At 38.8% G+C, this 18330-nt stretch overlaps 1 protein-coding gene across 2 annotated transcripts in view; it reads right to left on the reverse strand.

The window, feature by feature from the left end:
• Window positions 1-18330, reverse strand: part of LOC117405173 (protein TFG-like) — a 63387-nt gene that overhangs the window by 19619 nt on the left and 25438 nt on the right. For both annotated transcript variants that reach the window (XM_034008012.3, XM_034008011.3), the window contains exons 5-6: window positions 14557-14724; window positions 13456-13596 (exon numbers count right to left, since the gene is read on the reverse strand). In XM_034008012.3, coding sequence (XP_033863903.1) covers window positions 13456-13596; window positions 14557-14724 — 309 coding nt within the window. The remainder of the gene's footprint in view (window positions 1-13455; window positions 13597-14556; window positions 14725-18330) is intronic.

The following is an 18330-nucleotide window of genomic DNA, read 5'->3' on the forward strand; positions in this document are numbered from 1 at the left end:
CCACCAAAGACAGTATTTACCCACAAGATGCTTCAAAACAAGACAAATTTGGCTGGAAAACCGCTAATCTGGCAGCATTGACTGGGGGAGCAGCCTACAAAAAAAGTTGCATGCGAGACACATGCATTACCTATTAAATGTTACCTCAAGCTCATGAATAACTAAAACAGAAATTTGTATCATTTTTGTTTAAGAAATCTATTTTGTTGGCATTCCAGTACTTTTTTATTTAGGACTACACCACTGATTCTAACTACGCCCATTGGAAAGGGTAACATTAAGGCCCTGTCCACACTATGCTTTTAAACCATATTAGTTGCCTTTAAAATGGCTAAATACGGTTAGCGTCTACACTATGCAGCGTTTAATACTGTACTCAAGAGCACCTCAGGGGGCAGTCTTGAGTCCAGTTCTAAATTAGATCACATCAGATAGTGTGGTTTATCAGAAGTGTGGATGCTGTAATACCGAATCCTCCAACATCCCAAAGTGATTTCTGATATGTTTTGGCGCATGGACATTAAATACAGTACTCAGAAGAGGCGCCTGAAGGAGCTGAAAAATTACTATCAATACTGCTGTGCCATTTTTAGGTTTATGTTGTAAAATGGTTAATCATGCAGCAGTGTGGCCATATTTATGGCATGTTGACGGAGTCTATGCAAAGCTTGCCTATGGCGAGACCATTGCTGCCTTCTCCATCGTGGATACCTTGTGTTTTTAAGAAACAAACCCATAATGTTCATGCTAAGCAGTGCTAGGTCTTCCGTGGGCATGGGTTCCATATTTGCAAGGCTGTAAACAGTGCATGGCAGGATACTATCGTAGTAAGTCCCACAGTACATTGCACTGCTAGGAACTGTAACCAAACTACTGCAATAGTGTTTGTGTGCATTAAGCCCGACTAAATATGAATCGATACTTTAGTATGGACACTTTGAGCGGGACTCGAGATGTGGACAGGGCCTTAGTTGAATAGTGCCTTTTTAGATTGGGTTTTATATTTGTGTTTAAAGTTGTCTCACAGTTACATTTCTTGGTAAATGTAAACCAAGAAAATTTAAATACTTAACTGTAATGAATCACCTCAAAATTAAAACAAACACACTTTAAGGGAATTCAATCCTGAGTGAATACTGCAAAGCCAAGAAAACTTCTAGCCATTATACATTTTCCTTTCTCTCTTTCCAGGGTTTATGACTTGCCAAATTGCTTTTACAGCTCAGGCCAAAGGAAAGATACTCTAAAGAGGAGATGACAGTATTCCAGTGCTCAATATTGCAGTCTGCTAGTGATTTATACTAGACATTCTAAAATAAACGCAAAAATCCAAAAAGCAACTTTAGGGCCAAATTAGTTACCCTGTACTTGCTTGCCTTTATACCAACCTATGCATTTTTACTCACAGCTCTGTGTTAACTATTATGCCATATTTCTGAGATTTATATGTGTTGTATAATAATTTGAAATTGGATTAGCACATATCCAAAGTACAAACTGAGCAGGAACTATTTTTAAAAAGCAATAAATACCAGATGTTCATTAGAACAAATAGTAATATCATTTAAAAAAAGTATGGTTTTTCAATTCAACCAGCAACAATGCCAATAAATAATTAGTTTGAAAGTAAAACAGGACTAATAATGTTATATTTCCTTTTAATCAGACAGCACACTTGTGTGATGCATTGACACAGTAGCATTGATTCCCAGTTGTAAAAATCCATGCAAACTGAATTTAGATTCATATTAGCTAAGCATAGTAATTTAACTAATTTTCCCATCGAGAATAATTATAGAATGGGCAGTTATTTTACATTTTATTTATTGTACCAGTTCTGACTATTGCATGGATTCAGACTAATTTCAACAGTAATTGGTGCCCCTTTATTGTAATCTGAAAATGTTAAATCTCAAGATCTACAATACCAGAATGCCACACTATGGTAGAACATAATTTAAAAGTAACAATTAACATTGCCTGTAAACTGTTGTGCTAAATTAATAAGTTGCATTTTATGAGCTTTACTACAGTAACTCCAATGCGGAAAAGTTGTGTTTGGTCCTTAGATACAATGTATCTATTTTTACTTTAAACTACTACTAAAAAATGGTTTTCATGTTGCTGATTTATGACAAAGTGTTGCATGGCACTCAATAAGAAATAGAAGCAATTTCTTAAGCATTTCAACACTAAAAAATGCTAACTAATCAAAAAGTACAACTAATCAAGTTGTACTAGCTTGTTTAAACTGTACATTGCAAACTAGTTAACTGGGCAAGACTTGGTTCAGGGGCTGTAATATTTTCCAGATTATAGAACCTCCACGACAGCCTTTGTTACCATCCAGACCGACCAAAAAGGGAAGGAGATACTCTCAGAAGTTCCAACAGCTGCCTTTTTACGTCACAACATTCAATAACAATAAAAGGTCACTATGCATTTGGCTCGTCTACTTCAGTTAGAAATACAGATTGTTTAACTACATTAGGGGTTGACTACAATTATTATCAATTACAGCAAACATACACAGCGTGCTCTTTTTCAATACCAACCCCCAAAAGCACACACACAAATGCTGGCCTCAGAAGCAGACCCTAGGTTTCAATATGGAACTACTATATCCTATATTGTACACAAACATGCAAGCATTACAGAATTTGGTTCAAAATTTGATAACAATCTTTCTCTCTCTATGGCTCGCAAGAGGATCATAATCTGTAATTTAATTGGCTCATGGGTTTTCAAAGCTGGACAAACTGTGAAAAAAACAAAAACAATTCCTATATTGAACACTCTCTGTGCATGGAAAGCAGGTACTACTTAGCTCTAAATATTTTTCATAGCATTCCATCTCCTGAGAGAGACACAATATGATTGTACTCTTGTAAGAAACGGAGTAGATTTTCTAATCCCAGAAGTGGTTGAAAAGTACTGTATTTAGCATACTGCATATTTCTATCTTTAAAACTAAACAAAAAAAATGTACATATATTATTTACAGTGCCTTGTAAAGGTATTCAGACCACTGACCAATTCTCTCATATTACTGAATTATAAATGGTACATTGAAATTTCGTTCTGTTTGATATTTTATTTTAAAACACTGAAGCTCAAAATCAATTATTGTAAGGTGACATTGGTTTTATGTTGGGAAATATTTAAGAAAAATAAAAAACTGAAATATCTTGCTTGCACAAGTATTCAACCCGTGCTGTGGAAGCTCCCAGTTTACACCGATGAAAGAAATTGCCCTAATGAGGACACAATTACCTTACCATTGGCCTCCACCTGTGAACCATTAAAGTTGCTGTCACATTTTCTGGATAAAAACCCCACTGCTGAAGGATCATTGGTCAGGTTGTGAATCTGAAGGAAAATTAAGACCAAAGAGCATTCTACAGAAGGTAGAGATAAAGTAACACAAATACATAGATTAGGGAAAGGTACAAAATAATATCCAAGTGTTTGGATATCCCAGTGAGCACAGTTGGATCAATAATCAGGAAGTGGAAGCTGCATCACACCACCCAAGCACTGCCAAGAAAAGGCTGTCCCTCAAAACTCAGCGCTCAAACAAGGAGACTTGTGAGAGAAGCCAGAGAGGCCAACAATCACTTTGAAGGAGTGTCACAAAGACGGCCAGAGTGGGTGGCGTCAGACCAGAAAGGAATACACAGACAGAGACGGTGGTGATGATGAGCCGAGTGCAATGGTGGCACTCAGCGTTTATTAACAAATAAAAGGTTTTAAACGGTACACAAAACAGGACACGGCACTATACGCCAAAGTAAAAAGACAAACAAAACGCACTAAACACAAACGGTGCACGGAGACAAACAAACACGGTGAGTACACACACTTATCTTTACTTTTAATGATTTTAACTCTCCTCTCTCTCTCTCTCTCTCTCTCCCGTTCTCCTCTTCCGAACACCTAAACCACGAGTGACTAAAAATGTGCCCATTTATACTGTTGTGCTGGGATTCAATTACTAATTAATTATTCACTTGAATCCCAGCACGTGAATTAATTCTGTGCAACCCCGTGCTCACATATTACATTTAACCAGCACGTGAAGTGATTTGTGCCCTCCTCGTGCCTAAATACAAATCTACACTTTTTAAATACACGTGAAACACAGAACCGTTTATATCCCGTGTACCAATCTATACACCAACATTACCATACGCACCATACATACAACACATAACACACAAAATACACACAGGGGCGGGCACTTTGCCACAAGGAGCTACAGAGTTCAGTGGCTGGGAGTGGAGTAATGGTGCACCCGTCAACCATATCAGGAGCTCTGCATAACACTGGCCTGTATGGGAGGGTGGCAAGAAAGAAGCCGTTACTCAAAAAGTACCATCTGAAAGCATGTCTGGAGTTTGCCAGAAAGCATAAGAGTGACCCAGCTGCGATGTGGGAAAAGGTTTTGTGGTCAGATGAGACCAAGATAGAGCTTTTTGGCCAAAACTCAAAGCGCTATGTGTGGCGCAAACCTAACACTGCCCATGCCTCAAGACACACCATCCCTACAGTGAAGTATGGTGGTGGCAGCATCATGCTGTGGGGATGCTTCTCATCAGCAGGGACTGGGCATCTTGTTAAAATTGAAGGAAGAATGGATGGAGCAAAATACAGGGAAATACTGCAAGAGAACCTGCTTCAGTCCGCTAAAAAACTGAAGCTTGGAAGGAAATTCACCTTTCAGCAGGACAATGCTCCCAAGCACAAGGCCAAAGCAACATTGGAGTGGCTCAAGAACAAAAAGGTGAATGTCCTACAGTGGCCCAGTCAAAGTCCTGATCTCAATCCCATTGAGAATCTGTGGCACGATTTGAAAATTGCAGTCCACAAGCGTCGTCCAACCAACCTGAACAACCTGGAGCAAATCTGCCAAGAAGAATGGACCAAAATCACTCCGACACTGTGTGCAAAGCTGGTACGTACTTACCCCAAAAGACTTAAAGCTGTTATTGCAGCGAAAGGTGGCTCTACCAAATATTAATGTGTGGGGGTTGAATACTTATGCAAGCAAGATATTTCAGTTTTTTATTTTTCTTAAAAATATTTCCCAACATAAACCAATGTCACCTTACAATAATTGATTTTGAGTTTCAGTGTTTTAAAATAAAATATCAAACAGAACGAAATTTCAATGTACCATTTGTAATTCAGTAATATGAGAAAATTGGTCAGGGGTCTGAATACTTTTGCAAGGCACTATATTTATTAGAATATAACAAATTCTAATACATACAAGCCCATATTTCTGATTACATTCCAAATATGACTTGCATGCAGCACCTTGTGCTTTTGAGAACCGTAGCAGTTACTATATACGTTTTGGTCTTTTTCAATGAAAAATGGCTGTATTTTCATCAATGTCCGAGTACTCTATGGCTTTCATTATTATTGAGGTCTCACATATACAGTTTTGAAAGAACAAAATGTTATTGCAAATATGAATTTTCATTTTAAAACAGGATATCGGATACTATACATACTAGGTTAAAAGAAATCTAGTTACAAGCCATGCTTATAGGCGGTCTTGCACTTCCTGGGTCATTTCCCCTGGAAAGTGATTTCCATTACATGAGAGTAGATGTCAAAACTTCATGCTGATTTGAACTTGGCTCTCACCAAGATAAACACCAACTAAGACATAGCTTCACAGTAAACTAATATGATCCATATGTGTCTCCATCCATTTGCGCTTCCTTCCATACGATGATGTAGTTATCCTTCTGCCTGGTGTTGATGGCTGAAGTGTAATGCTGGCTCCAGGGATCAGCTTATTGCCTCCCTAGCGCATCAGCACACAACCATAGTGCGGTCTCTCCAGCGCATCAGCATGACAACCGTCTGGACTCAGCTAAGTAGAGTACATCTCTGGGGTCTTGAAGTGGGCACCTTCCATCCTCGGTATTTCGTCGACTAGCCCACGACACCTCAAGAGGGCTCGACGGCGATGCTGGCGTCCCAGCATCACCCTCCTCCGTCCCCCACTCAACTCAGCCCAGCTTACTTACGCGTACATCAGCGTTTCTTTCTTTCTATTGTGCTTGAGATCCCCAGCCAGAATCTTTCCATCTCAACCACAGCCAGTTGCTGCTCCTCTCTGCTGCTTCAGATAAGTTCTTCACTGTGCGAAGCAACTCTTGGCCACTGAATCCGACGTCTCTGAGAAACCGGGTTGTAGAGTGTGCCACAAATCCTCGACAACCCACCTCCACTGGATAAACCCGGACTCTCTATCCTTGCTGTTCCGCTTCAGTGGCTAGTTGAGCATACCACAGTTTCTTCCTCTCATACGTCTCATCTACAGCATCCTCCCATGGCACTGTTAACTCTACCAGGTGAACAAGGCGTGCTGATCCAGACCACAAGACAATATCTGGTCGAAGGTTAGTGGTGGCAATCTCAGGTGAAAAAATAAGCCGTTGACCAACATCTGCCAGCATTTTCCAGTCTCTAGCAGCTTCCAGTTGTCCTGGGCGAGAATTTGTTTTAACACCTTTTCTTGGTGGTTGCTCTCCTGGGCGGAGGAATGTTGTCTTTTGTGTGTAATGTTTTGATGGAACAGGTGGCAACTTATTGGTCATGTTACGCTTGTCTTCCAATGCTAAGGCCAAACATCGCAGCACCTGGTCATGGTGCCAAGTAAACCGTCCTTGGCTAAAGAGCCATCTTACATCCTGTCAAAATGTGCCTTAATGTTGCAGGTGATGAACACAAAGGACATGAGGGATCCTCTCCTACCCAGAGGTTTAGGTTCTGTGGTGATGGGAGATCATCATATGTTGACCTGATAAGGAAACTGATCCTGCTCTGTTCCATTGACCATAGGTCTTGCCAGCCAATCTTGCGTTGTTCCATACTCTCCCATCTCATCCATTCTCCCTGCTTGGCCTGGGAAATGGCCTTTATACACCTCATCCTCTCCTCCTGCTTTTGCACCTCGTTGACTACCAGCTTCCTCCGTTGAGCTGGGGCTGCCTTGTGCCATGTAGGAGGAGCTAAACTGAGACCAAGACCCCCTCTTCCATGCTGAACTTGCCCCATGATATCACCAATTCGAAGGGCAGCCTTTGCATCCACGACAGCTTTCTTTGCCGCCCACTTTCTTCCAGTTTTCAACACAGGTGCTACCTCCCTTACGCATTTGTCGCGTGACTCTACTAATGTCATTTCCAGTTGGACCTTGGCGCACTTAAAATCCTCGGTTAGTGCGGTGACAGGCAGCTGCAGTATTCCTTTACCATAAAGTCCCACTCTGATGAGGCAGCGTGGAACTCACAACCATTTCCTGATGTGTGAACTGATTAAAGCTTCCAGCTTCTCTACTGTTGTCAAAGAAACCTCGTACACAGTCAGTGGCCACAGCAACCTCGGCAGTAGACCAAACTGAAAGCACCAGAGTTTTAGTTTGCCTGGTAAAGCGCTGCTGTCTATGCTCTTCAAACCTTCCACTGCTTGTAGTCTAACCTCTCCCACACGAACTGTGTCCTTTAGATCCTCATCGTGCCATCTCCCAAGACTCTTCACTGGCTTCTCAGACACTGTTGGTATTGCCTCACCATTAATGAAGAACGTTTTATCTACTACTTTACCTTTAATTATAGAGATGCTCCTTGATTTAGTGGGCTTAAATTGCATTCGTGCCCATTCAATGTTATTAGTTAATTTGCTCAATAACCGATTAATGCAGGCTACTGTTGTAGTCATGGTTGTCATGTCATCCATGTATGCTCGAATTGGTGGTAGTCACATTCCAGAAGCCAAGCGCTCTCCTCCCACTACCCATTTTGATGCCCTAATGATTACTTCCATTACTGCCATTATTCCAACTTCTAGGCATTGCCATGTAGTGCTGAATTCTGAAGTTGAAAAACTAAATTGCAAATCTCCAAAGTAGGCTTCCACTAAATTTGCTATTGTCATTGGTACACTGAAAAAATCAAATGCTGCCCAAAGAAGTTCATCTGGCACGGAACCATATGCATTAGCCAAATCCAGGAATGTCACGTGGAGCTCCTTCCTCTCCTTTTTAGCCGATTGAATTTGTTGCCAGATCACATTGATGTTCTAAGCATCCTGGGAAACCTGGAATGCCCGCTTTTTGTATTGAAGTGTCAATGAAGCAGTTCTTTAATAGGTAAGTTGACAATCTCTGAGCAATAATGCTGAAGAAAATCTTGCCTTCTATGTTTATTAGAGAAATAGGGCAAAACTGACTGATGCGTGTAAAATTTTTTCTTTAGGTATAAAGACTCCACCTGCTCGGCGCCATGCTCTTGGTACAACCTGTTTTTCCCATGCCACTTTCATCAATTTCCACAGGATTCGAAGAACTCCTGAAGCACTCTTGTACACTCTGTATGGAACTCCATTAGGACCTGGAGATGATGAAGCCCTTGCTTTTTTCACAGCTTGCTCTACTTCTTTCCACTTAGGTGCACAGTCCTCCATTTGGTATTCTGGTGGATTGATAGGTGGGATGTCTGACGGAATTGACATAGGTTCCTGCCTTTTTGAATCTATGTGTTTCCTCCAAATATCTCTCCAGCTCAAACTTCTCACTGGTGAATAAATTCTTTACAAATTTGAATGGGTCTTTATAAAAGTTAGTTCTCGCACGCTCCTCCTTTTTGTAGCGCTTCTGTAAGTGCTCAGCTCTGCGCAATGTTGCAAGCTTATCTTTTATGACCCTTTGTAAGAGATTGAGTCCCTCCTTCTGACTTTGTTCTGCTCTTCTCCATTGCTTCCTCAGCTGTCTCCTTTCTCTAACTAAGCGTTCAATCTCCTGCTGCCTTCTAGACTTTCCAGGAATAGTTTGTACTTTTTCCTTCCTTTTTTCAACTCCAAACCTCTCGCTTCCATATGCATAGATGATGTCCCCAAATTTATCCAGTTTCTTTTCAACTGTTCCACTTAACCTTTCCAATGCAAAGCAGAGATCTGTGTTTACTGTGTCCCATGCAGTTTTCTCACAAGCTCTTGGCCATTTAACTCCAGGCTTGTGCCCGTTGAGGTTCTTTTCTCTCTTATGCTGGTTTGTCTGACCCCACCTCTTCACTGGCTACTATCCAGTCAATAATCAATGAGCTGCTTTCCCGATTGACTGACATGTTTTCAGCGAGTAACATGACTTGCTGAGGGGAAATAACCCAGGAAGTGCAAGTGCAAACTGATAACCAAAGAATAAGGCATAGTAACTGACAGCTGCCTTTAACTCAGTAGTACCAGATATCATATTTTAAAAATGAAATACATGTGCAATAACATGCATACCCTTTACAACTGCACATTTGTGACATGTGGCTAATGTAAGTGCAAAATGGTACATTTATGGAATCATTTTTGTTAACTACAATTACTTTAAAAGTTAAATCACACCGACTTAATTATCTACTGCTGTGTACACTGGAGGATGTTAGAGGTTAAAATCTTTTCCAGGAGTACAGTTCCAGCAAAGTGAAAAATCGGGAAGTTAATACAAAATGATTGTATATCAAAACAGCTAACAGGTAAGACAAAAAATTGCAAAACAATACGAGTGCTCTTGGTTAGTTTGACCATGACAGGTTCAATATTAAAATAATATTGTAAGACTGCTTGAATAGTACTCAATAACTGCTTGAGGGAAATTTTATTTTGGTTTTATGTAATTAACATGTGTAATTAATTAAACATTTGTATTGCGTTTAAAAAAAAGGGTGATCAATGAAGCAAATGGCGGAGAATGTCTGGTCATGAAAAAAACACCTGGGGCACAACTGAGACAGTGGAAAGATGACATAAGGAACTGGACTGGTCAGTGCTCCAATGACACTGCCAAATGGCACAGAGAGACACTCTGGTTAACACAGGATGGCTGAGAACTTTTTAATTCTACCACACACACAACCTGGGCAAGGGACCAGTGCCACGGAAACTATTACCTCATGGACAAAAAGGTCCAAATTCAAAATTATGCAGTATAGTTCAGCTGGCCCTCATGTTGCAGTACCAAACACAACTTCTGTGAGCTCTACCATGATTCCTACTATTGCACTGTAAATTTTGCATGAAGAATGAGTGGCTTCAGGCTTAGCTTACATTTTTAGTGAGTGTGGAAAGGCGCACAATATTCACAAAACATTTTCAGTAGTGCGAATCTTTAGTGGGTAGATGTGCAGACATGCATACATATGGTTACAATACAGTGCCGAATGAAGTCATGGAACCACCATTTGAGAAAATATCAAGTAGCAAGATTAATTTAAAATTAGAAGTACTTGTTTAAAGGATCAGCAGGTAACCTAGGGAGTGACTTAATGGCTAAGTAAGTCACAGTACAAATATCTTATTAGAGACACTGTCCAAAAGACAATACTTTTTAGAGTGTTCCTGGTTATTCATTTCCATGCTGATAATATGGAAATACACCCCCTTGTATGTTAAGAGGTCTCAACTTCATTCTTTTGATTGATAATATTGCAACTGGCCTGTTAACATTTATGACCGTAAATTGCAACTCCTCCGCATCCTCATGCTCCAATGACTACGCCGACTCCTGTCAATTAAGCAGAAATCATTTGTTCCATCCCCTTCTCCTGTGCTCATTAAGTGTCCTTTAGCTTACATTCCCCTGCGGTGCCAAACAGACCACATTGTGTGATTATAGTAGGAACTCAGGTTTCCTGCACTATGCACATGGCTAGAAAGCAAGCACTGAAACAAAGAACTCATTGTTCTTATTCATAGCCAAAAATCTTATAAACAGCCAGGGTTAGAATTTATTATTATTATTTTTTTTAATAAATAACGACAGCAGGTGAATAACATCATTCTTGTCCAAAAAACCCACAGTGAAATCCAGACTCCTGAGACACAGTACATGGTTTGACCCAGATATATTGCATCTAGTAATAATTTGCTGTCTTAGAGAATAGTTTTTTTGTAAAACAAATACACTTAACAATAACAAAATCAGCCCACATTTAGTTTTTAAACACAAAAGCAAAATGTGGTTCATGACTTGGGTTGAAGATATTGATAACGCGTGAGGGTCTAAACCGCATTTTTTCAGTCAATATTTAGACAAAGTTTATTGTTATAGGTTACCTGTATTTTAAAGGTGAACTAAGGTGGAATAGAACTCTGATTCCTTGAATTAAAATTACTAAGCAAACCACACAGATAAAGTACAAGTTTTAAATCAAAATAAAATTAAACATAGCACAGTACAATACAACGTGGTGAATGCACTGTTACATGTAATATGAAAATAAGGAGGAAAAAAAAAAAAAAAGTGTTCACATGTGTAACTCGAATTACACAGATCTGCAACAAACTAATCTGAGAAGGCAGCCCAACGTAGTCTCTAACTTCACAGGACTAACGTATTCCACTTAATGTGAACTTTTTTGTGACCACATGGGTCTAGTTTAGTATGCTGCAATCAGCACTACTTGATCTAGTTTAACTGATGATCCCACTGAGTTACTCAATTTTTGGTATCCTGCAATTGAGATCATCAGTGGTACTAACGTTAATTCAAGCAAGTGGATCACATTCACTTAATCCTACTGTTGGGTCAATCAAGTGGACTCATTTAGGAATGCTCCAACTGACAATAGATTTTTTAAGAAACAAAAAATGCAAAATAGAATTTATGTACAAATAGAATTTATGTACAGGGTGGAATAATCAGAATGATATAATGTCTGTAAAAGAATAAAACTATGAACACTAGCCATATTGTCATTTGTGCTGGAATATATTTATATACATTATTATATCAAGGGTAAATCTCCCCTTGTGGAATACAAGACCTATTAAAATGTTTTTAAAGTACTAGAATGTATAGTAACTCACAGTATGCCATTATAAATTGAAATACAGTACTTTGCCGCTTTTTAAATAAATGTACCTTTGTCCTGGAAAATCAGCTTTGTTAATTCCACTTCTGGTATTTATTAAAACAAAAACTTCATCCAAGGCCCAACATTTTACTCATAACGCTCTTGTGATGAGTGCTTCATGGCCACAGTGATTGCTAGGGAACAGGTGCAATGGCAACATTAGCGTTTTAAAATCCTACAGATAATACTCAGCTCTGGAAACTATAAAATTGTTGAAACCAACATTTCCTTTTGCACTAAATCAACAAGACGGATTTCAGAGCAATGTGTTGAAAACATAGGTATCCTGTTCCTTTGTTTTAACCAGGAATTATAAATGTATTTTTATAACTGCATTGTTCCTCAAATCAAACCTACTATTCAGTGTAGAAATCCCAGAAGTGGGTGAAAGAACTGCAAAAAACAATTAGATTTTGTTTGCCATCAACACATGCTGGGAGAGGCGGGTATGGTTAGTTAACTACTGACTGGAAAGAGAATATACTTTTCTTGGAACTAAGTTCAATTATTAATAGTTTAGATTTTAAACATACAATAGTTCCCTCAGTGATTTCTGTTGCAAATTGCATTTAGTATTACATTTATGTAAAACAATTATGGATGAATTTGTCCTCATCTATGGTACTGTTCCTTAATGAGTTTATGCACATGCAAATTGTATATAGGATAATTAAAACAATATATCTTCTGTTTGTTTATAAAAAAATTGCATGACATAACTTCGTGATGATGACAATCAATCATCTTGGGAAAGCAAAGATATCCTTTTGGGTATCATAATTTTCCCTGGCACACTCATTAAAGAGTTCTGCACAGAGACATTCTTCCAGTGTTGGTTCTGTGACATTATTAAATAAATCAGGAATGTATAGATTGATTAGAGCTTAGAACTAGCATTCACAAGCAGTATTATTGGTATGTGATGCCCTGTACCAAATCAAATCTGGGATCTATTACTGAATGTTAACGACAGTATGCCCATCTTGCTCAAACCCACTTAGACCAATTTAGCAGCTACACGCAATTGCCTCAAGTAAATGTCTCTGCACAATCAAACACAGGAACACAAAATTGAATCATACATATGCGTCCAAAATATTACAAAAAACAAGATAATTTCCAGAAAGACATCTCAAGATTTAATCTCATTTTAAGGGGAATTACGGAAATGCTAAAATGCTATTCCAGATGACCAATGGCTTATGTGCTGAAACATAATATATAAAAAGGGCACCAATGCAGAGTGCTAAAATAAAGTGAATAGACCATTAGGATTTTTAAAAAAAAAATTTTTACACACACTTGACTGGACTGAGATTAAATATTTGATACATAGTGGTATCAACAACCAGGTAAAATATTGTCAAGTAATCTCAAGAATAAGAATATACACTATTCCTAATGGTACATAAATGATGTTAGCCTAAGGAACAATAACATGTAGCCTATCCATTACCTACCGCTCCCAGGAGTCGGGTCACATTTATGGGAAGGATTCAGGATTACATTTAGTAAAGGGCTGAAGACTACTGACCTTCCATCTGTGCTGCTGGGGGCTGCACTCCAGCATAGGGCGGCTGCTGTGGCTGGATCCCAGGCTGGTGGGGAGCGGAAGACGACGAAGCGATGCTGTCAGGTGTGCCAGACCGCTCCTCCGCTGGAGCACTAGGAGGGCCTGGGAAACAATGAAGGCAAGTGTGATTTACAAAGTGCAGACCCTAGTCTGGCATCCTAGAAACCTTAATAATGTTTAATAATATGTCTGGAGCTGAACTGGCAAAGCCTTCCCCGTCTGCAGTGTAGATCACAAAAATGAGCTAAGGTAATAAGACTAGAAATTGTTCCTACATTTGCAAAGTGTTGGACAGTTTGTACTCTATAATAACCAGGACTCCACATTGCCTGATGGTACTACAAAAGGTATTATGCTTTACACATTGGGAAAGATCCCAACTAAGACTGCAGTGGTTTCTGCATCAAGAGGACTGGAAACTCCCTCTGGAAGTTTAGTGTATATACTCGACACACAGTATATACTTGCAATTTATTTCACTCATCATTAGAATGGACTGACAATTGATACATGTTTCATTTTTCTCTCAACTGTCTGTATTCTTGCAAGGTCACATACAGTACAACTCAAGTTGGGCTTTCATTGGCAAAATGAGTTTTTACCTGTATGCTGCTTGAGGTTAAGGCTGAGTCTTTGCACATGCAGAGAAAGTGTTAATTTTCACTTGATCAAAATAAGGTGCACAGATGTTCTGTAAATGTTGAAATTTAAATTAATAAGATGATATTTTTATAGAGCAAACAAAGGTGTGGCACTGGATCATGATTACAGACCCCAGGCAGATCTGCTGGCAATAGTTTTAGCACCCAAGGTAGGCTTTGTTCTTATAGAAAAATGTTTCATGGCAATTTTCAACAAAGGAAACAAGAGAGGGAAAGTGGAGCCACGTGGAATATTTTACCAGTGTTCAGCCCCTGACATATTGTAAGAACATTTTTAAAAAATGTATATCCCCAGATCTACTATACTAGTACTGGCACTCTTTGATAACTTGAGCATAAATAAGAGAGTCACATTTCACAAAATCAAGCAGAGAGTAAAGAATGAAAAGTAGACTTTTACCCGAGACTTGGTCCTCTGTCAGCCCAAACGAGGAAATTACATTTTTGCTAATTTCATCTTGATTTTTCAGGGGGTCAAAAGCAGACATGCTAGCGGCACTAACTGGGACTGGCTGTTTGATGGTGGAGTCAGGAGGCACCGACTTCCCTTCCCTCCCATCTACTGCCTCTGAAATAGAGAAAATATGGACATTTAATGAACATTCAGAGGTTGGAAAACAAAACAAAATAAATGTGCCTTGAATATGTTATGAATGTAAACACACTTAAAATCATTGTACTGGTCAACCCGGGAACGAAACTTCAAAGGTAAACTAAAAAAAACATGAGTGAAAAGGAATTCACAATTTCCATACTTGCAGCATAGGCAGGTGTTATTAAACAACAAATACACCTGTAAAGCAGTGGGGTGCTTTTATAATGAATATTATCCAGCATGCTCCCAGGGGCAGTAATAAGCAGGCATTTTTAACTCTTTAACAGAGATAATTATCCACCAAGACCAAGAAGTCTATTTTCTAGTGGTGTTGCACCTGCAACACCACTAGAATTCTTGAACCTTTTGTTACTGTTGCAGAAAAAATAGATAATGTTTTTTCCAACTTAAAAAACAGATGTCGTATCTATTTGTACAACTACATACACTGGGGCAGTCACTGCAAATAATGTGAACATGAATCTTCATAAAAAATCTGTTTAACATGAGTCTTTGTTTTCAAGCTTTAAAAACAAGCAGATGTTTCCACATTTTAACAGATCTAGAGGTGCTATTGAATTGATCATGCACCAGTTTATATATTCCACATAAACGACCATCTGTGTTTTAAGGTTCGTTGTCAAGAGTAATATACAGTAAATTATACAGAGCAAACAAACAGCAGTAGAGACACATTTTAACTTTTTAAATCTGCAGGTCTGAAAAGATAACTCCACTCAATACACTTTACTGTCGCTGACAAGGTAAAATCTGTTCAATAGGGACTTTACTGAACATTACTTGGAAATTCTGGAGAATGCCGATCTTCCAGTCATGCTGTATTTTTAGCCCAAGATGACAGATTCTTACAGTGATAATGGACCAGGCTCCCCGGGTGAAACATTTGAAGAGAATGATACCATGCTCCTCCATTACTGAACTATTATTATATATTATTATTATTTATTTCTTAGCAGACACCCTTATCCAGGGCAACTTACTATGCACCAAAACTGCAGTTTGGTTCAGGCTGCTCAAACCGTGCAAAATGATTTCATTATAATAAACATACTACAGATGTATTAACTTATATAAATAAAAAAAACAAGATTATTTTATATATATTATGTGTATATATATATATATATATATATATATATATATATATATATATAGAGAGAGAGAGAGAGAGAGAGAGAGAGAGAGAGAGAGAGAGAGAGAGAGAGAGAGAGAGAGAGAGAGAGAGAGAGAGAGAGAGAGAGAGAGAGAGAGAGAGAGAGAGAGAGAGAGAGAGAGAGATATATTATATAGAGATATATATATATATTATATAGATATATATATATATATATATATATATATATATATATATATATATATATTATATAGATATAGATATATATATTTATATATATATATATATATATATATATATATATATATATATATATATATATGCACACACACACACACACACACACACACACAGTGCTGTGAAAGTATTTGCCCCCTGTCTGATTTTCTGCATTTTTGCATATTTTTGACACTGAATGTTATCAGATCTTCAACCAAAACCTAATATTAGATAAAGGGACCCTGTGTGAACAAATAACACAAAAATTTGATACATAATTCATTTATTTATTAAAAAGTTATGCAACACCCAATGCCCCTGTGAGAAAAAGTAAATCGCCCCCTTAGACTCAATAACTGGTTACGCCACCTTTAGCAGCAATAACTGCAACCAAACACTTCCTGTAGTTATTGATTAGTCTCTCACAGCGCCGTGGAGGAATTGCTTCAACTCAGTGACATTTGTGGGTTTTCGATCATGAACTGCTCGTTTCAGGTCCTGCCACAACATCTCAATGGGGTTTAGGTCTGGACTTTGACTAGGCCATTCCAAAACTTTACATTTCTTGTTCTTCAGCCATTCTGATGTAGACTTCCTTGTGTGTTTCGGATCATTGTCTTGCTGCATGACCCAGCTGCACTTCAGCTCATGGACGGATGGCCTGACATTCTCCTGTAGAATTCTCTGACACAGAGCAGAATTCATGGTTCCTTTAACCCTTTGTGGTCCTATGTCGGACCTGGTCCGACATTGCAATTATTCCTATCAGGTCCAATGTCGGACCCTGTCCAACATCATCAAAAAGATGGAAAAAACAGGTTTTTAGTTGTTTTTTCTCTGGAAAAAGCAGAGAAAACCATTCAATGGCTGAGTGGGAGCGACAGGAGCCGAGACAAGCCGGAAAAAAAAAAAAAAAAATTTTAGGGTGTATCTCATGATTAGTCATACTTGCCCCAGGCATCAGATAGGGGCGGTCATAAGGTAACAAGCTGGCTGGTACTGCATCAGAGCTCAGAGAATATCACAGACATTTGCAGAGCTTTTTTGAGATGTTATAGTAATAAAATAATTAACTGCGCGTGTGAAAATAAATTGGACCTGACGCGCACTTAATAAATTGACTGCAAAGGGTCAATGATGGCAAGGCGTCCAGGTCCTGATGCAGCAAAGCATCCCCAAACCATGACACTACCACCACCATGCTTGACCGTTGGTATGAGGTTCTTACTGTGGAATGCAGTGTTTGGTTTTCGCCAGACATAACGGGGCTCAGGTCGGCCAAAAAGTTCCACTTTTGACTCATCTGTATGCACTACTTTGAAGAGGTATGTGAAAAATAAAGCGAACAAGGGGTGGCGCGGGGCTGGAGATGCAGTATTGATTGTCCTGTTGATATGCACTGCCTTTTAAACCTGTTTTACTGTGAAAAAAAAAAAAAAACTTCAACAGCGCATCTAAAATAAACTGCGCGTGTGAAAATAAATTGGACCCGACCTGCCCGAGACGCGCTGAATAAATGGACCGCTAAGGGTTGTCCAATGGGAGAATCAAAGCTCTGCCCCTTGTTATACAGGTGTCCAATCATGAGTGAGCAGAGGCAGGAGATAAACCTGAAGGTATTCTCTGTTTCTGTTGAAGGTCTTGGGAGTTTAACCAATGGGAATGTCAGAGATATGCCCTGGTTTTGCAGCTGTCCAATCATTAGTGAGCAGAGGTGGGACATAAACATGCTAGGGTTATAGACCGTTATTGAGAACTTCAAAGTAATATTTCAAATTACTTTTTACAAATTAAATGTCATCCGACAACGTAGTCGATTTGGTTACAATTTTCAAGAAGAACGTTCTCAGAAAAAAATATTAAAAAGGTATCGATGGCTTACCAACAGCTGTCAATTAAAAAAAAAAAAAAAAACTTTTGAAAGTCTTTTGTACAGTACAGAAAGGTGATATGGAACAGCACTGGCTACAGCAATCGAGGATATCTAACGAAGTCAGCACAAAAACATAAACATTCCCAAAATCACTAGCGAGCCAAAACACTTGATTGATTCTGTTGTTTACCTTGGCAAGAAAGAACTGGCTTTTCAGAAGGCACTATGAAGTCACCAATTCCTCAAACAGAGGTTATTATGTTGAATTACTTTCTCCGATTACTATATCTCTTGTAGATCAGGTTGACCACATCGGATTGGGGTTAATACATTTTTAGAACCCCAAAATCTT

The sequence above is a fragment of the Acipenser ruthenus genome, chromosome 9 (genome assembly GCF_902713425.1).
Source record: "Acipenser ruthenus chromosome 9, fAciRut3.2 maternal haplotype, whole genome shotgun sequence".
In the NCBI taxonomy this organism is placed as follows: Eukaryota; Metazoa; Chordata; class Actinopteri; order Acipenseriformes; family Acipenseridae; genus Acipenser; species Acipenser ruthenus.